We start from the raw sequence: 21,123 nt of genomic DNA on the forward strand, positions 1-21,123 counted from the left end.
GCTCAGCACTAATACTGCCAATGATCTCAAGGACAAGGAGATGAGCACATTTTTTTCAAAGGGCATATTATTCTGAGAGTACATTTTTGGTATAATTTACAAAAAATGTGCTCCACTGACTGCTGTCACGGAGAAAATTTATTATTGAAAATTAATTGTATAACAATCTCGCTATGGTATTCTGATGAATCAGGGAACTTTCTTGTAACAATGAAATAAAGTACAACAAAATTACAAAAAGAGAAATATTAATTTAATTATATTTGTCACAAGTACAATGTTTACAGAACAATTCACTAACAATAGATTATGATATATTATGTATCAATATATACAATTCGATACTGTACAAAACTATGTTGTTGACTTTTATGAATAAATAAATCCATCTATATTGTAATGGCTGATCTTTTTTTGTTTCGTTTTTATTGTGAACAAGTCCACTGATATGCAAAATGTCATTTACAATAGTTTTTGAGAGTTTCTCTTTGAGAGTTTTATGAAGGGTTCGAATGGAATTGTGGCATGACTTGATCCCAGAAGTTTGAATAAAACTATTGTATAATAATAAAATTGGTTAATCATTAACACATTTTTGAACTGTTATGAGTGAAGTGAAGACACACATTTTGAAAGTTGAGAAAAAAAATGAAGATCGTATCGACGTGTGTTTATTTAGCAACAAGAATATTTTATCGATATTGATGGTTTTATTGATAAATAATAGTTACTATAATAATAGAACTCACACAAGTAATAGATAATATAGAATAACGTTATACAATAATTATTAAACTTTTGGTAAAAATGAGAAGCACTTAAACACTCCTTTTCCATTATAAAAAATGGACAAAAGGTTCTCAAAGGGATCAAATCATACCATTCTTTCTGCAATCTAAATTGATATCATTTTTAATGGAACTTATACGTTGACAGTATGAAGAAAACAATTTCTAGTAATAATTCTTATAAATGTAAAATACACACATTTCATCAATAATTCATCACAACCTGACTCCTTCACTTGATGATTTCATAAAACGTGATTCTTGAAGCAATGATTAGGGCAGTGATTCAAAGCTGATATAGCCTATAATACGATTATTTGATAAGGTGTTATCAGTTTGTCACGGCAATGGAGAAAATTGTTTTATCAAAACAGTAATATTTGGGATCATCAAAGTAGATTCCTAAATGATGTTTCATTTTTTTACCTTGACAAAATAGAAACAAATATTTCGAATTAATTAATAATTTTTTGATTAGAAAGTATGATGTGGGATGCAATATTTCTTTTGAGGACAAAAATTCATTTGAGAGATCTTTGGACTGAGAAAATAAGAAAAAATAAACAATATTATTCAATGCAGTAGATAACTGAACATTGTATGCTTCAAAAGGAATGAGAGAAGCTACTTGAGCAAGAGAAGACAATTTCGAATATTCTTGATATGATTGTTGAAGAGTCCTAGAACTAATTACATTTCGAAATAAGACATATAGAACAATTCAACATAAATAACATGATAAATAGATAGTTTTCAGATTTGAAATTTATTATTTGAAAAAAATCTATTCATGGAATTGACTTTTATAACTGAAATCTAATTGGTCCATTTATACTCGTTAACAATCTTTATGATTCATTCTGCGTAACATAATAAAATACTTGAGTATGAGTGAATCATAACACAATTCATTCAATAAAACTAGGAAATATCGTGAGGAAAGGAAGATGGAAGTAAGATATATTTTTGTACTATATAAGCGTACAAACGCTTTATAAATTGACACTAAACTCTATTTTGTAACTTAATCACGAAATTATCGTATGCTAAGAATGGAATGGCCATTTTATTTACAATTTTACATTATTTACAATACTTCTTGGTATGAATATACCGGCTTTCTTTGGCTAATATAGGGTGTGATTATGTTTTGAAGTGGTGATAGAGATAATAAATATTTTTGAAAGAGAACACTCCCTATGTTGAAGTTGATAACTCAAATCTATATTGATGGTTCAAATGGTTGAAGGAGCATGGAATAAAAATCCAACTTTTTTTAATCGTTCATTATCCAAGAATCAGAAATTTTTCATAGGAAAATGGTTCAGGAATTGAAAATTCACTAACAACAACTAAACTTACTTTCAGGTATGTCTCATCTTTGAACCAATAATTGAACAATTTCCATAGAGCTACATAATTATTTCTGATGCCAAGTAATTCATTTCAACACATCACTTATTTATTATTCAACTCATCACATAAAAAAGGTTTAGAACATAAAGAAGAATCTTGAAAAACATTATATTCAATTGTTCATTCTCATTGTATTTCCAAAACCTTTCAAAAGATTTCAATCTGAATTCTCTTTCAATCCAGGAAGGAACAAGAATCCAGCATGAGTTTGTTGTGAGATGATTTGCCGAAAATTCCCCTTTGGAATTACCTTGCTTCCTAGTTTGATGTATTGTGTGTTCTTAAAAATTCATTCAATTTTGGATTCTAATCCTATTTTTATTTGGCATTCAGCATTAAAAAAACAGTAATAATCTATTAATGGATTCGGTAGGTTTTTTATGGTTGCCACTGTATTTCCAACATTTTTTGTGATTTTCATCCATTTTTTTCAAGTCTGTATGGAAAAATAAGAAATTTAAGAATGTCCATCCTAACATTACTTTCAACATTCCTCATGAAATCTTAAACCATTTTTTCAATTCAAGGAGAAAACAGCGATTCAGTGTTGGAAAGAGAGAACATATTCATCTCAATTCCAAATTTGAATCCATTTCACTGATTTCTATCCAATTTTTTTTGAATTCAAGAGAAAAATAGTGATTTAGTGTTCAATAAAGGGAAATACTGTATATCCATTTCCATACAAGACTGGAACCTATTCCACTTATTCCTATCCAAGTTCTCTACCCAATCTATCAATGGGTTCATCGTATAGTTGCTATTTCCAATATTTTATCAAATGAAATTTTCACCCATTTCTTTCAAAGGAAAAATAAGAAATCCAAGAATGTCATCAACATTACTTTCAACATGGGATCTTAAACCATTTTTCAAATTAAAGAAGGAAAGAGCAAGACAGCAGATGGTTGCTTACTTTGATAGTCCTATTCAAGATTTCTTATGAGACCTTGAACCATTCTTCAAATTCAAGAAGAAAACAGTAATTCAGTGTTGATTAAACGGAATATCCTTTTTCATACAAGACTTGAACCTGTTCCACTGATTTCTATCCTATGTTGTGTTTGAGTTCAAGACTGTGATAGTCATAGGGAGAGAAGCGGTTCTTCAAATTCAAGAAGAAAACAGTAATTCAGTGTTGAATAAAGGGAAATATATCCATTTTCATCCAAGACTTGAATCTATTTCACTGATTTCTATCCAATGTTGTGTTTGAGTTCAAGACTGTGATAGTCGTAGGGGGAGGAGCGGGCGTAGTTTCTTAGGTGTTGTCCAGTGGCATAGCTCGTAGCAGCAACTAGACTGTCCCGGAGTTATTTGGACGACCCGACCAGTGGACTGGCGCCGTACGCGGCCGCAGCCGACTGCGAATTGCACGTCGGCAGTGCGAACGGGTTCATGGTCGCGAACGGCGACGACACCAGGCTACCCACTCCTGAAACAGCAACCACAAATATTATGAAAACATTAAGTTATCAACAAATTTCACTATATATGCTACTACTTATCAACTTAATAGGAAAAAAGTATAAAAACTTACATTTGTGAAAAAATGATCAAGAATGAATTGAAAAACAAAGTTGAAAAATATAGCCTGTAGAATATACAAATTTATTATGTGATGTATTGATTGTAAATGTATTGATTTTTTGTGAAGTTATTCCATTTTGCAAAAATAAGGAATATAGCCTATGATTTATGTGTGTCATGATGAATATAGGATTCTTCTTATACAGGCACCTGTATTGACATATTATTGAAACATGTGTCAAGTCTAATGTGAACAAGTAGTATAAGAGAATATGTGGATAAAAGACTCGTTACAGTATGTATGAATATATCATCCAACAAAATCTAAAATAGGTTAAATTTTATGGAAAGATTGATACTGATAAACAAATTTTACAATATGTGCCAATGTAAATGTAAGTTGGTGAACAGAGAGGTGGACAAGAAGTCTGATTAGCTTAGTAAGCTTAGTAATGTGCACGAATATATTTCTTTAAAGTTGGAAAAATACTTGTAAAACAAGAAAAAATATGTAAAGGAGAAAAAATCAGATAAAATCAATGTTCGATGCAGCTCACGGTTAATGCTAATGTGAGAAAAGATTAATTATAAAAACAATAGGATATGAATAAAATAAAATTACATCCTTCTCAATGCAAAATTTCTTGTCTCTTAGTTTTGGAAAGGAAATTGGACTTTAATTATTCTTGAGACTGAAATTTAAAATATCTTTTGGGAATTTTACTGTTTATAACATTTGAGAGAAGAGAAGTTTTTGGCTAAGCGTGTTGTTCTTCCTCAGTTAATGCTCTGTGATTTGTAATTGTATTGATTGTAAATATATTGATTTTTGTGAAGTTATTCCATTTTGCAAAAATAAGGAATATAGCCTATGATTTATGTGTGTCATGATGAATATAGGTTTCTTCTTATACAGGCACCTTTATTGATATATTATTGAAACATGTGTCAAGTTTTATATGAACAAGTGGTATAAAAGAATATGCGGATAGAATACTCGTTACAGTATGTATGAATATATTGTCCAACAAGTACTAAAATAGGTAAACTTTTATGAAAAGATTGATACTGATAAACAAATTTTACAATATGTGCCAATACCTCTTTAAGGGGGAAACGAGAAAGGATTAAGTAAATTTGAGTTGGTAAACAGATATTTGGACAAGAAGTCTGATTAGCTTAGTAAGCTTAGTAATGTGCACGAATATATTTCTTTGAAGTTGGAAAAATACTTGTAAAACAAGAAAAAATATGTAAAGGAGAAAAAATCAGATAAAATCAATGTTCGATGCAGCTCACGGTTAATGCTAATGTGAGAAAAGATTAATTATAAAAACAATAGGATATGAATAAAATAAAATTACATCCTTCTCAATGCAAAATTTCTTGTCTCTTAGTTTTGGAAAGGAAATTGGACTTTAATTATTCTTGAGACTGAAATTTAAAATATCTTTTGGGAATTTTACTGTTTATGAAATTTGAGAGAAGAGAAGTTTTTGGCTAAACGTGTTGTTCTTCCTCAGTTAATGCTCTGTGATTTGTAATTGTATTGATTGTAAATATATTGATTTTTGTGAAGTTATTCCATTTTGCAAAAATAAGGAATATAGCCTATGATTTGTGTCATGATGAATATAGGTTTCTTCTTATACAGGCACCTTTATTGATATATTATTGAAACATGTGTCAAGTTTTATATGAACAAGTGGTATAAGAGAATATGTGGATAAAAGACTCGTTACAGTATGTATGAATATATTGTCCAACAAGTACTAAAATAGGTAAACTTTTATGAAAAGATTGATACTGATAAACAAATTTTACAATATGTGCCAATGTAAATGTAAGTTGGTGAACAGAGAGGTGGACAAGAAGTCTGATTAGCTTAGTAAGCTTAGTAATGTGCACGAATATATTTCTTTAAAGTTGGAAAAATACTTGTAAAACAAGAAAAAATATGTAAAGGAGAAAAAATCAGATAAAATCAATGTTCGATGCAGCTCACGGTTAATGCTAATGTGAGAAAAGATTAATTATAAAAACAATAGGATATGAATAAAATAAAATTACATCCTTCTCAATGCAAAATTTCTTGTCTCTTAGTTTTGGAAAGGAAATTGGACTTTAATTATTCTTGAGACTGAAATTTAAAATATCTTTTGGGAATTTTACTGTTTATAACATTTGAGAGAAGAGAAGTTTTTGGCTAAGCGTGTTGTTCTTCCTCAGTTAATGCTCTGTGATTTGTAATTGTATTGATAAATTAATATTTCAATAAAATGAGATGATTGAGAAGTACCTGTAGGTGATAAATTAACAAATGGAGAGGTCTGATCAGGCAAGGTACCGTATCTATTCGCACATTGTGGCTTATTATCCTTTCTCAGAAGACAAGGAAAAATGGAATATTTCCATATCAAAAGAATGAGTTTCACTTGATGAAAATGAAACCAGCACATTCTACTCTAGTATTCTACTCGTTTCTATAAAACGTCTCTACAAAACTCCTGTGATTTCCAAAGTATTATATACGGCAGGTATTTCTGACGCGTTTTTGAATAAACTCAGACTATGAAAACCTATCGTAAATGTGAACAAATTTATTAAGTTTTGTAATTGAGTCTCAAAGTGACTACTTACTAGGACAATTACCCTGCTTTATTAAATTTGTTACAATTTTCAATTCGTTTCAATAATATTTCCTTATTCGCAATTTGCTTTTTTTATATTTCCGGGGAGAAATGATTGTTGTTTCCCTGTATTGTATTTCGTCTAGTTTATGAAATAGCATCATAGTTACCTTTTTTTGAAAAGTTTTTGATATAAAATAACAGATTAGAAACACAAATTTATGAACTATTTTCGATGTTTTACATCATCTTTAAGTTTTAAAAATGAATTAAAAAAAATTAAATTTCAAATTCCTCTAGTTTATGATATGTCATTATATGGCCACCAATTCGTTTTTCAGTAGGCTATTTCTGTCCTAGTGTGTAATCAGTGATTTTGTTTTGTATTTGCTCCAATTATCACTTTAATTTTTAATTGCGCAACTAATGAGATGAAATTGTTTTCAATATTTCTGTCCTAGAATAACGACTTCGCTGTTATATTTCTTCAATTATCAATTTGGTACCTTTTGTTCAACAGTGTACAGCTAAATGGTTCCAGGGAGAGGAATGCGCATGCGCGGTGTGTTGTTGAGGTGAACTGCGTCCTACAGGAAGGAATGCGCTTTTCTCTTTGCACGTCGCTCGACTGTAGGGACTCTCACAGTGAAAAACTAAAATAAACCAAAATAAAATAAATCCTTCTTCTGATAGAATAGAAACAAATCATAAAACAATAATTATAAACATAAACGATAGAGTAGTAGAGTATTATGGATAGATCAAGAGGTATAAGGTCTAAATTCACTATGCATGTTTATGCACGACGTATGAACAACTTCGAAAATGCTAAATGTATAAAAATGTTTATAATTAAATAAGTATGGTTTTGATTCTTGAACCTATTTCTGTCCTAGTGTGTAATCAGTGATTTTGTTTTGTATTTGCTCCAATTATCACTTTAATTTTGAATTGCGCAATGATCCATTATTAATAATCTTGATCCATTACAAGAGATTATCATAACGCAGATAACGGTATTCGTCAAATTAGATTTCATTTTGGAGAGAAAACGTATTTCTATAGATAAAATTTTAGTAACCAAGGACTAATTGTAATATTTTATTGATTCTCCACATTCGAGAACTAAAGGAATGAAAGTTCCAAAAGTATCACACTCAGTCTGCTGATAACTTGTACAATGACAATATTGTATATTGTCATAAACTAATCTATAATTTATCATGAGGACAATGTATATTTTTGAATAATTTTATCGTTGTAAAAGAATCTAATGTAATTTGATAAATTACACATGTAAAATGTATAGAATAAGTAGTAGAGTATGAGATAGATATTTTATTGAAGGAATCTATTGAAAAAAATGAATGAAGTAGATGAAAACAAAAAGGAATAAATTATAACATAATACAGTAAGTACTATAAATAAACATATTATACCTATTTTAGCAACTTACTAGATGACGAATTGAACAGGCCCGGCGACCCCATGTTGGTTAGCTGCGAGCTGACCGGCGGTGGTGGGGGGGCGGTTCCCCCTGTACTATAGTTGCCGCCTCCGTTCATAGTGGTGTAGTTGCCGCCACTTGCCGCCCCACCGCCTGGGTTACCGCCTCCTCCACCTCCGCCGCCCCCGTTGGACGAGTGTGGAGTGGAGGCCGACGAGCCGTAACCGGCTCCCGCACGCGGGGACACGCTTGAACTCTGGCCACGGTTGTAGTCTTCTGCGAAACGACAATAACTCAAATTGAATTTTATCAATTTAAATTCATAATATTTACATCTCAAGCAATGAGATATCAAGAACACACAGCTCAGTTCGGTGGAAAATTTAATCAACTATAAAATCTGGAAAAGTAAACTATACATTTTCATTAAACTGTTTTTGATGTGGAAAACACAATAGTATATTTTGCACCTAGGGCCGAAAATGAGACTTTTCTGGCTCGAAATCGGTTTTCAAGTCCGAGGCCGTAGGCCGAGGACTAGAAAAAATTGAGAGCCGGAAAAACATTTTTGCCCATGGTGAGAACGTTATTTTTCGCCACACAGAAAAATAAACAATATACATATGAGCATAATTGTCTATTATAAGCACTTCCAAAAGCAAAAGTGGAAGGTCATAGCTCTAGCAAATCTGAGGTAATCTGAATATCAAGAAATTGTACAAGTATTTTTATTTTTTATCATGATTTATCTAAAAGCTTATGTAAGAGGTTGAGTTTATACTTTTTATTCTTTCAAATGACAATAAGATGATATTATTATAAATGTTTTAATTATTGAATGATAAACACAAATAATGAAAAGTTTTTGATCAGCTGTTTTAGCACACTTGAAATTTGGCCAATCTGAATGTCAACGGAAGTTTAGGTTAGAAGTTCTATCCTACTCTGAAAATCGAATTATTTGAATAGTTTATAATATATATCTTATCTGTATTTTATTCATCCAAATAAAATGATAGTATATTATTGCAGAATACTTTATTGAATTCTAGAAGCATAAAATGATTCCGTTTATCCACCATGTTCCGTGATAAACGCTGTAACTAGGAGGTTTGAGGTTAGATTCTATTATACTCTGAAAATTGAATTTGAATAGTTTATAATATCTCATTTGTATTCCATTCATCCAAATAAAATTATAGTATCTTATTGCAAAAACTTTATTCAATTCTAGAAGCATAAACTGATACCGTTTCATAAACTATTTTGTAAACACGTTCACATCAAATCAGAATCAGCTGACTTCAAGGTTATTTTACAGCCCTAGGGCCGTAAAAATTTTTACCGGCCTGGTCAGAAAACAATCACTTTCGGTCTCCATATGATGCAAGTAAACCAGCTCATTACATCCAAGTGGGGCGAAATAGTATATTTCGCACCTAGGGCCGAAAATGAGATATTTCCGGCTCGAAATCGGTTTTTAAGTCCGAGGCCGTAGGCCGAGGACTAGAAAAGATTGAGAGCCGGAAATACATTTTTGCCCATGGTGCGAACGCTATTTTTCGCCACACCCAAAAAAATTTCCCAATATATAAGAAATTGAAAAAAATAAATAAAATTCAAACAGCCTATTTTGATAGTTTGAATCTTGGTTATGACAACTTTTACTGTCAATTAATTTCAATATTACTAATTAATAATTTACAATAATGACCATATTTTTATACTATTAATATTAGGCGCGAGCTTTGCGCCCAGTGCAATATCATGGATAGATGGATGAATAGAATTTTCATTACTATTTTGAAATAATGTGATGCAAAAATTAATATAATTGCATATTTCACAGTTTTGTCTCAAAATATATCTAAAAAATTGATTGAAATTTAAATTACGGTAACTAATATAAAAAAATAGGTAATAAAAGTCGAAATTCATCGACAAAAAAAAGTCATTGACCGAGATTCGAACCTAGATCATGTTTGTTATTCACTGAGCTTTGAGTTCTGACTGATGTATTACGCCTTTATGCTCTCGGCCATTCCGTGCTGTTGAACGTTGGGGCCTGACTGATAACCCTTAGCATACACGTAATACTGTAATACTAGACTTCTAAAAAAGTTTACTTCACTCCTAAAAAGCGTACCGTACAACAGACTTTGGCTCATGACTTATTATTATTAAAATTAATATTATTATCTGTCTCACAATAAAATTTTCACTCTGAATTAAGTCAGATAACGTAGGCTATGTAGGCTACTATAATAATAGAGTATAGCGCAAATTTGAAGCCGGTTTGCTGGCATTTTCACAACAAAATATTGCTCTGAAAATAGTTAAATCATAGAGAAAACATTCGAAGATTCAATCTTGAGTGGGCCTAATGTTTTCTCTATATGGTTTAATATTGAAGAAAAATTATCTAAAAGTTTTAATAATGAATTACGGAAAAATTACTAGGAATTTTTCAGTCAAGGCTGAGTTTCACCAGTAGGCTTACCTTAAACTTCAGATCTGTGCTGTATTTGCTTATTATTATTGTTGATTGTATTGCATTAAGAAGTGGAATTCGATAATAAAAAAGAAACAATTATTACTCTACCTCACTTTTGAATATTGATATAATTATTGTACTTTGAATTCAAATTCGATTCTTCACTTTTAAATACTTGCGATACGTACCTTTCTGACAATGGACAATGTAGCCAACATTATATTGTTGAGGCTATGGAGATATATTATCGTATTCTATTGTTTGATATCAAAAACACAATAATAAATATTAAATTATGAAACAGTAATTTATAAAATATATTATTATAGACATAAAACCGCGATTCACGATACATAATTATATAGATTATTACAGTCATTATGAGATTATCTCTCTATGATTTTTGTGAGATCGGACACGATCAGCTGTTATTCAAGGTCATTTTACAGCCCTAGGGCCGTAAAGTTTTACCGGCCTGGTCGGAAAACAATCACTTTCGGCCTCCATATGACGCACGTAAACCAGCTCATTACATCCAAGAGTGGCGAAAAAGTTGTTTCCTTGGACATAACGTTCACTAGAAATTTGATTAACTGAATCTCATATTGATTTTCTATTAGCAATGGGAAATACACAACTGTGAAAGATTTTTGAAGTTCTCAAAAAGTTGGCTAAGCTGTTTCAGACAAAATTCTTGTAAGTTTCATGCTTGGACTACTATTCCAATGATAAAAGTGTGTATTATGATACGATATGATACGATGTGTATATAATTACGATTTATGAGGGTGGTACTGAATTTGATGATTTGAATTGTCTCCTTTATCCTGGGCTAGAAATCACAGAACATATTATGTGATACTGAAACTTTTTATCGAGTTAAAGACCTACTGATGAAAGTAATATTCATGTCATTTCCTTTCATGAGAATAACTTTTGATATTGTAGAGGTGGAACTTATTACTTATCCACCAAATTTCTTAATTATGTCATAGATTTGAACGATACAAACAGCATTTAATTAAAAATTACTAGGATTTCCACTTTCAAGATGGCGTGATTTTACTAGACTACGTACTTTTTCAACGGTGCTATTGCTAGAATTACTTGATACCGTATTTTATGTGAGAATCAGTTTCCAACTTGAATACTATTGATGGGGATTCTTATGAAATTCGCAGATAATTTTAATAAAATTGCTCAATGCATCAGCAGTATCAATATTAGAATTTAGAGTATAGATTTTTCAATTTGTCATGTTTCCAGTTGTTGTATAGAAGCAGCTGAACATTTCTTTTAAAAGGGACATTAGATGATAGCTATAATTGGGGATCCTATTCGAATAAAAATAACTGATATTCTGTCGCATCAAAACCGCACCGATTTCTGAAACCGTTCAAAAGTTATTCTCATTCAAAGATAAATCATCCATCTACCCATCATCTTTACTATAATAATGGAAAGAGCTGGCTCATACAAGTACGTGATGTAGGAAAATTATGTTTGACAAATTATCACGTCTGAACTACTGGACTGATTGATTTGAAATTTTGCATAAAGATTCTTCATTAACCGAGGATGGTTATAGGCCTATTTTCAAATTTCGAATTTTTTATAACGTCAAGTTTTCATTTTGCAAAGTTTTAAAATAGGCCCTTGCGAAGCTCGGGTTACCTACTAGTACTAAATAATATTTACATATCAAAAAAAGGGTTTTGATGGTAAAAAACGTGAAAATTCAACACTAAATATCTTAAAATCCGTAAGATATGTCGCCTTTACGGAAAATTGAGTAGGAAAAAGCTTAATGTGGTTGTAAAACGTCACGCTAGATAGCGCTGGTAGTAAACATGGTACGAGCCACATGATACTGTATCATTCGACATGCAACAGAATGCAATGTTTCTTGGTTTTTCTTGAAGTCTCCTGTATCATTGTTCATTTATGAGGCCATCATGAATTTTGGACCATGCTATGTGTAATGAGAGTATGCATTACGTTAATGACAACACGATTGATTATAATAATGATGACGATGACGAATTCCTAACTCATGATAGCTCTTGACAATTAGCTTTTGATGTTAGCATTTTTAATACACCAACCCCAACAGCCAATAGCCGCTTTCATACTCGCCGACACGACATACAGACAGGATTTACTTTGATGGACAGTATAAGAGGAGGCTGCGGTTTATAACTGCGCAAGGTCTACTGTTCACAGAACTACTAGTAGTGAATAAATCAAAATTCGGGGAAGAAACAGTTTTGGACTGTGCCTGTTAGTCCTTCCCCAATCATTTTAAAGAATTGTGTTCTGTTTATCAATGAATGAATAACGATCAAAGCTCGGTGCACCGATACTAAATATGATAATGGTAATTACTGGAACCATCAGAAGTGTAACCGAATAAATGTACAAATTCATAATGATCCTCCAATAAAATAATAATTTTGCTCATTAATAATCAATGTTCAATTTTAATTAGGTTCCCTTTTCAGTGACTGTTTCTTTTTTGAATAAAATAATAATTTTGGTCATCAATAATCAATGTTCAATTTTAATTAGGTTCCCTTTTCAGTGACTGTTTCTCTTTAGGACTGTTTCTTTATAGTAAAGATGATGGATAGATGGATGATTTATCTTTGAATGAGAATAACTGTGCTGCCACCAAAATGCATTCGTAGTGTTGCTAGCAAGCAATAATGTACCAGAATTATTGTACGATATTTTTTCACTGTATTTACACAAGCAGTAATGTACCAGAATTATTGTATGATATTTTCTCTGTATTTACACTACATTCTAAGATCACAAATAAATATAAGGATGCTTTATTAAGTAAAATTAAGGTACCCTAATTTCCAAATTTCTATACGTTTCAATGTCCCCTGAGTCCAAAAAAGTGGTTTTTGAGTATTGGTGTGTGTGTGTGTGTGTGTGTGTGTGTGTGTGTGTGTGTGTGTGTACACGATATCTCATCTCCCAATTAAAGGAATGACTTGAAATTTGGAACTTAAGGTCCTCACACTATGAGGATTCGACACGAACAATTTCGATCAAATGCAATTCAAAATGGCGAAAATGTTGTCAAAAACAGTGTTTTTCGCGATTTTCTCGAATACGGCTTTAACGATTTTGATTAAATTTATACCTAAAATAGTGACTGGAAATCTCTATCAACTGCCACACGTCGTCCCATATCTGTAAAAAATCAGGAGCTCCACCCCATCTATGCGAAGTTTGATTTCAGATTACCTATTATCAGGCTTCGGATACAATTTAAACAAAAAATTTCAAGTGGGAAAGATTGAGCATGAAAATCGCTACAATTAATGTTCAGTAGCTTTTCACCTAAAATTGAAAATAAGCTCAAAATTCGAGAAATTATTCAATTGCAAACTGTTGGCAACTGTTGATTCTATTAAATCATAATTGTTGGTAACTGTTGATTCTATTAAATCATTCACTATGAAGAGATAGCAGACTTCGTGTGTCAAAACCTTTTATGTCCTGTCACCAGCTGGCTCAGATCTTTGAGTAGTAGACTTGAGATGCGCGGGAACACTAGCGTCAGGTGATCAATTTTCATAACGGCAAGGAAAGTTGTGTGAGTGCGCCACACCAGACTTTTGTTCATACATCAGTAAATGGATGAATGGATAAATGAATAGCCTGTTACTAATAATACCAACCTTCACCCCACTGGCCCGTTCCATTCTCCTGTACACTGACAGCCAGCTGCCCGGTGTATGTGTTGAAGCCAGCTGACATGCCCTGATTGGCAATGGCCGACGGCGGCGAGCGAGGCGCCCCTAACGACAGCTGATTGTTACGCGGCATACTGTACAGTGCCTCCGCCAAGTCGGCGGCTCGTTTCAGGATTATTTCCTAACAAATCAAAAAATCATCACCATCAATATATTTTGTGCTGTACTTTTGATTCAAGATAATAAATAATGGACTCAAACTTTATCCAACTGTTCATGTACCAGCCTTGCTTAATTCATCAAAACATTTAACAAGTGTACAGATTTTTGATGCATCTTGTTTCCACATGAGGTTACTGACCTATTTTTGCATTTCATACTGCATCAAAATTGGATAAAATATAATCTATCTGTATTAAATACAATAATACAATGAATTCTTTATTGTGCATGAGAAATAAATATCAAGTTTCAAATTCACCACATTACCCAACAAGGAATTTGCGGATATATGGATGAATATTAACCGCAATGTCACATAATACTTACTGTGTCTATTAAATCCAACCGCAAAAGAATAACGTCGATATTGATTTTTATATTGGTTCTCCAGGTGATTACACCATTGGCACTCCTTTGATTACATAATTCCTGGCTCCTGATTCAGATAACGCACCTTACAATTTATTTATTTATTTACAATGCAAATAACACTAATGTAATAACACTGAAAGATAAAATAATAAGGTAGTACTTGTGCTATTTTTCTTCCAAATTCAAAGGTGACAAAGTCCAAGATAAGGTTAGAAGTTCACGTGTACAATTTTTATAAAATTTTGGTCCAAAATAAACATTAAAACTATACATTTTGAATTTAGATGGCTTAAATTGATAAATTAATCAGAATTAGAAATATTCCACTCAATTACCACTTTTAACGAATAATATTGAGTTATTTAAGAAATTTGGAACTATTCATGAAACACAAACTCGTAAACACCTAATGTATTGAAATCATATCTAATTCTACAACTTATTTATTTACACATTGGAAATAATTAGAATGATCTTAGTGAATTGAATTTAGTAAACTATTAATCACCAAGTATATACAGTCCAATTAGACCACTACTGTTTGGAAGGAATGTATCAGTCTATGTTTCACTATAGAAGAAAACAATTTACTAACCTTTGGTAACTTTTCGGGATCGCCAGGATGCCGGGGTATGAGTTTTTGTAACCTTTGAAAGCCGTAGTCTATCGTTGGCTCGTTCAGGGCTGCAAGACGAGAGAACAAATCATAGTAGTTATTACCGTTAGACAGGAAAATTGACAAAGAAGAGAAAAAACTGTCTCAATAATCACTGTTAGGAGTCTGCGAACAGACTGAGTCGCTTTTATGCTATGTTGCAGTATTGAAATTATATTGGAAGGGGCAATGTATGCAATATGCAACACACCAAGCACACGATAGCCCATCCTCCTCATTGAAGAACAACGTAGAATTAATTATATATCTTTTATATCTTTAACCATTATTTAGGAATGGAGAATGCCAAGTTGCAGTCTCGTTAACCTTCAAATTATCACTATTCAATAATTCAAAAAACTGAATCAATATTCACATAATTCATAAACCATATTCACAAACTCTCTGTGGCAGAATACAGTCAATTTATTAATTGGTTATTCACAATCGCAGTGTATGTTCAGTATATCTGTAAAATGTCCATTCATAATAATTACGATACAATTCAGCCATCCCGATCATTCTCCTAATAAACATAAATTTAAAAAGGTTTTCTTCATGAATATAAATAAACTACCTCAACCACATTGTTTGAACGAAGGCCAAATATGTGTCGTGATTTCATGTGATGAATCTAAGCATCAAAGATCTAAATTATATTTGAAACATTGATTATTGTATTCAAATGAACTATTTATGAAGTCAACAGCATTCGCAAGAGAATTTATGTATTTGATGATAACAAACTTGCGAAATATTTAAAAATAAATTATCGATTACTCACAGACATAGACAAATCGACCAGGAGCTCCTTTGCAAAACTGTTTCGACTTGTAGGATAAGGTGACTTCGACAACACCAGGTATGTGTCGCGGCGGTGTTTGTACTCTAATCGCATGTGATGTTATTAACTGAAAATCAGGAATAAAGAATATTTTATGGATAAAGTAAAATACAATTGATAAATACAGAACAAAACATACAACGGTAAAAATAAGGAATTCGATATTCGATTATAATACAAGTATTTAATCATTACTAATAATTTTAGCTATTGACCATTAATAGCTACTAAGAATAAGCACGGAGAGAGTATTTCCACTTTCCACTATTCAAAAAATTTATTCCAAATCCAAAAATACTCTCACTAATAATTCAGAATTCAATGAGTAAGAATTCAAAAATAAATTAGAATTAATTATCAAGGTAGTGGAATAGTAAGAGATTATACTATGTTATGATAGAGATATCTTTCAGAAGCATAATATAAAAATACATTATTGTTAGTCTGGATTGAATCATCATTCAATAATATTATGATATTATTATTATTATTGGATACAATAAAAATATAGTAAAGCCTTATTTCTATATATTACTATTAGCAATAATAACAATATAGTTGAGCTAATTTGATGTATACCAATAGTAACAATATCGTAGAGCTATTTGCTATTCCGTTGTTCCTGACTATCAGATTCTCAGGAGCAACTCTGACACAGATATAATGATAAAAAAGATTTGCAGTGGAATAAGTATAAGAGTAAGTACAGTGGAAGTCAATCATGGCTTTGGTATTGTGGGACACCCACAAACTGGGAGGAGTTTCACAGCAACCAATGAATTTGCTCGAAACTGGTTTATCTAAAACAAACTGTCGACAACTTTTGATGAATTTATTATTTGGTCTTCTCATGTTACCAAATTATTGTGAAATCTCTAATGAATATGATCATTCACTTTTCAGATGAATGTTGAATAAATATTTTGAAATAGATTCGATTTCGATCTTCTCACATTCATTTTTGTATTTAAATATTCAGAAATTTCAAATATGATTCATCTTTTGAAATTTTAAAGATAAATATTATTATTTATTTAGATCATGGACGAAGTTGATTATTTCAAATTCACTCACCTCACTCCAAACAAGCATGGTGCCGAAAACAACTTGTAGACCGTCGAAGAAGTTGTCTCCAATGATGATAACCGTAGAACCACCACTCGTCCATCCTTCGCTGGGGCTTATCGCTTTTATACAGGGTGTCGCCACAGGTAGAGGTGGGTACAGGCCTACAAAACAACAATAATTATGATGCCAAATTATTATGAGACAAAAAAAAATTGTGTTCACAATAGATAAGAATTATCCTACTTCATTAAGTAATGCTATGATGGTCAAATGATACTGTCTGATGTTTTGTTTCACAATACTTATAATTGATTTTGTAATACTTATGATAAGTTCATACGAACGAGAAAAAACCCCGATATTTTTGAAATAAAAAATTTTATGTCATTGTGGAAGAAGATTAAGGAGTGACAGAGTGATCCAAGAAAAGATATCAGCGCTAAGCCTAGATAGAGCAGACAAACTTGTCATGAATTCTGAGGTTAACCCTCATTGAACCCTTCTCTGAAATTTTTTTTATGTGCCGGTTGCACAAGAGCCGGTGGAATTTCAATTGTGATTAATTCCAAGAGAACCAATCGGAGAAGCTTTCTTTTTGAAAAAAACCTTCTCTGATTGGTTCCGTGGAATTAATCACGATTAAAATCCAACCGTCTTTTGTGCGACCGCGGGCCTATGACTTCAATAATAAACACTCCCCATCAAATCTGTTTCCATTCGATTTCATTCATTTCCGTTTCTTGAATGCATTGAATCCTATAGAAAGCCATCAAAAAAATTCTCGACAATGTGTTCACCGAAGTGGATTTCTATATTTTATTGGAGTGATGCTCCAATACATCATACGCCACATATTGTTGGAGTCTATCTGACCAAAAATCAATAGAAACCAGAGAAAACACAACCAGCTCTCGTGACTATGAAATAGGTGGCTCGACATTGAAGTGCCAATAAAAAATGCTCTCAAATAACGTTATATCGAAATGACAATTTCGTTAAAAGGTTTCGGCTTGTAGCTACCACGACACAGAAAAAATCCAGTCAATTTGTTTCGCATCTTTATGATCTGATTTCTTGAAAGTTTGCGAAATGAGAGGAGAGAGGTCGAGCGCAATAACAAGAAGATGGAAAGAGAAAGAGAGTGTGAGGAGGAGAAGAAGAAGGGGAGAATGACGGACGAGAGAAGATTGGAGTGAGCTGTTTTGTGTGCTTTCGACCAGAAAATCATCCCGACAAAGATGGAGAGATGGAAAACCGGCACCACCAATTATTCTCCCTTTTCTTGCTTCAATCATTTCTCCCCCTTCTCTTTCTTTCCCTTCTCTATCTTCTCCTTCCCTTCTGTCCCTTCCTTATGCGGCATTTTCCATACACTTACACCGCGCTCAGTACATGGTACAAGCAATAGCAAACGTAAACGAATCCCTCCTAAACTTTTCTCTTGTCTCTCACTTCTCCCTGCTTTCCCTCACTCTCATTCGGGGATCCATCCCTTTTGCTTTCCCTTCTACACACACAAAATGGAAGCGGCTATGAGGGTGACACCATAGGACCTTAATGTCAGACCAAATAGAGTAATATACAGCGTATAATAATTAGTGGTGGAAACCTCAGCTACGTATGATAAGGTGAGGAATTTTCATCTTATTGAGTTTGTAGAGCTGAATGGATGTTACGTATACAATATTAGAACACAGTAGATGATAATGGAGATGAACATTGTTGGAAATGATGTTTCAGTATTGAAGTGTGGAGTGCTTTATTCAAAATCTATGATAAATAACAAGAAATTGAATCAATTTTGAGTTCTTGGTAATAAGGATTAACAGTACAATCCAAATAATTTGACCACTGTCAGCGCAGAATATTTATTTAGAGAGCTCAATATGCTCTTCTATACCTATACATACTGCAAACTTTCAGGAACTGCACTATACCACATTGCTGATGTGTACATCATTATTGGTTTTTATACTTAAAATTATTTGGTTGGTCCTCAGACCACACTAGTCAAAACAACAGATTTTTATGTCCGGCTGGTGTTTCACTCAAGAAATAATGTGTGGATGAGTATTATCCCTTTTTGATTATTTTGTAGGCCTGACTCTCGTTTACTCATTTATGCTTCCAATTTAGTTTGTTCAGAAGAATCAAATTTTATTTTGAGTCATCCATTTATTTGATTTTCATTCCATTATTCGATTGGCCCTCAGGCTTGTATTACACTGGAAACAGCAGTCTAGACACCAAATCTCTATGTCCGGCTGGTGTTTCACTTAGAAAATGATGTGTTATTGAGTTTTATCTCTTATTAATTATTCAGTAGGCCTGACTTTGGTTTTCTCCGTAATGCTCCCAGTTCAGTTTGGTGAGAGAAAATGGAATCTCAAATTTCTATTTTGAGTCATCCATTTATTGAATATATTCATTCCATTATTCCCAAGTTATGCTCCTAGTTTAATTTGCTATGAAAAGTATCGAATCTTCATTTGAGAAATCCATTCATTCCACTTCTAATTGAGATGAATCAAATATTGATAAAGAGGTAGAGTAAATATCACTGCCATTGAACGTCTCCTAATGAAGTAGTGATTCATTATATTCGGTTTCGTTCAGTATGAAAAAAGTATGAAAATACGAGAATACAACCTCCCCTACTACTTCCCCACCATCCCCTTCAACCCTCCTACGACAGACTTCCACGAATTTCCCACGCCAGTGGCGAAAGACAAATCAGTTTTTCATAAAGAGGTGTGAAAACGCGCGAAAGAGCCCTTCAACCTTTCAGGCTTACTCTACAGTCCTCAGACTTACTCCACAGACCTCACTCTGTCTCACTCAGATGTCCGATGATAATATCGACGATGAGGTAAATGTACGTGAGTGTGAGTGAGTGAGTGAGTGAGTCTCAAGGGACCGGTTCGTATACAGGTGAAACTCTGCGAAGTGGCATCAGTAGGAGTGAGTGAGGCAAAATGCTTGCAGCAGAGTGAGGCAGACAACATGCCTCACTGAGAAGCGGTGTGAGGACGGGTCTGGTTGTGTGGTATGCATACTGATGAGACAACACCAAGCTGTATGCTACTGTGTTGTTGCAGTGGCTAAGGATGATTTGCTCTATCCTACCACTTATAGATACACATGTAGGTCTATTTCTTGTGTAGTCACGAGGGAAAAAGCCTGAAGTATCAGCTAGGTAATGGTAGCCGATTCTTTTTCGACTAAATAATCTATACATTGTTGTTGGGGCTTGAACTTATCTACTCGGTACTACTACTCGAATATTTTGACACACATTAATATTTCAACACCCAAATTTATTGAATTTATACATGAATGATATATATTATTCATATTGTACTCAGGAATGAAGATGCAATTTGTAATGGGCTTTAAGAATAGTATTGAAAGTCGAATTGATGGAATAAGAGGAGTATGTTGGTGAAATAAATGTTGATGAGATGGCGAAAAAATTGATTAGTGAATCCACATCTCGATAATATCAAGAATAAGGAAGCAATATATATGATCTTGATAGAAATTACGGAACAGTTAGGATTTTCTAGGATAGTGATGCATTTTTATAGCAAGATGATAGAGAGATTGCTTACATGAGCTGATAGGTTAGGCAGACAAATCGTCTGCCTGGGAAGTGAGAAATGAATATGGAGGAAGAAACAATAGGGATCGGTAAGAGTGAGCAGAAAGAGAAACGAGCAAAATAAGAGGAAGAGCGGAAGAAAGAGATGAAGAAAAGGAAGTCACTGTTGGATGTAATCTCATTCGTTCGCCTATAACGGTGGCAACCTATCCTCGACGATAAATTATATTTATGTTTATGCATTTAAGGTGCTCTGCTCTTCTCTGCACTGCTATACTATGCTACGGCTGTGAGCAATAAAAATTTCTTGAGAGGCAGAGGTAACGACGTAGTATGTGAAGTCGA

General features: G+C 32.8%; 1 protein-coding gene across 5 annotated transcripts in view; it reads right to left on the reverse strand.

Annotated features, from left to right (window-relative positions):
- Positions 1–237: 237 nt before the first annotated feature.
- Positions 238–21,123, reverse strand: part of LOC111048190 (transcription factor collier-like) — a 147,915-nt gene continuing 127,029 nt past the window's right edge. For 2 of the 5 annotated variants that reach the window (XM_039426036.1, XM_039426039.1), the window contains exons 9-15: positions 17,184–17,338; positions 16,050–16,176; positions 15,206–15,294; positions 14,002–14,197; positions 7,822–8,088; positions 6,871–7,017; positions 3,506–3,639 (exon numbers count right to left, since the gene is read on the reverse strand). In XM_039426036.1, the coding sequence (XP_039281970.1) occupies positions 6,878–7,017; positions 7,822–8,088; positions 14,002–14,197; positions 15,206–15,294; positions 16,050–16,176; positions 17,184–17,338 (974 nt within the window). In that variant the 3' untranslated portion in view covers positions 3,506–3,639; positions 6,871–6,877. Of the gene's footprint in view, positions 3,646–6,870; positions 7,018–7,821; positions 8,089–14,001; positions 14,198–15,205; positions 15,295–16,049; positions 16,177–17,183; positions 17,339–21,123 lie in introns of all 5 variants that reach the window. The other 3 variants (XM_039426038.1, XM_039426040.1, XM_039426037.1) reach the window with 2 other exon arrangements.

This window comes from Nilaparvata lugens, chromosome 4 (genome assembly GCF_014356525.2).
Source record: "Nilaparvata lugens isolate BPH chromosome 4, ASM1435652v1, whole genome shotgun sequence".
Lineage (NCBI taxonomy): Eukaryota > Metazoa > Arthropoda > Insecta > Hemiptera > Delphacidae > Nilaparvata > Nilaparvata lugens.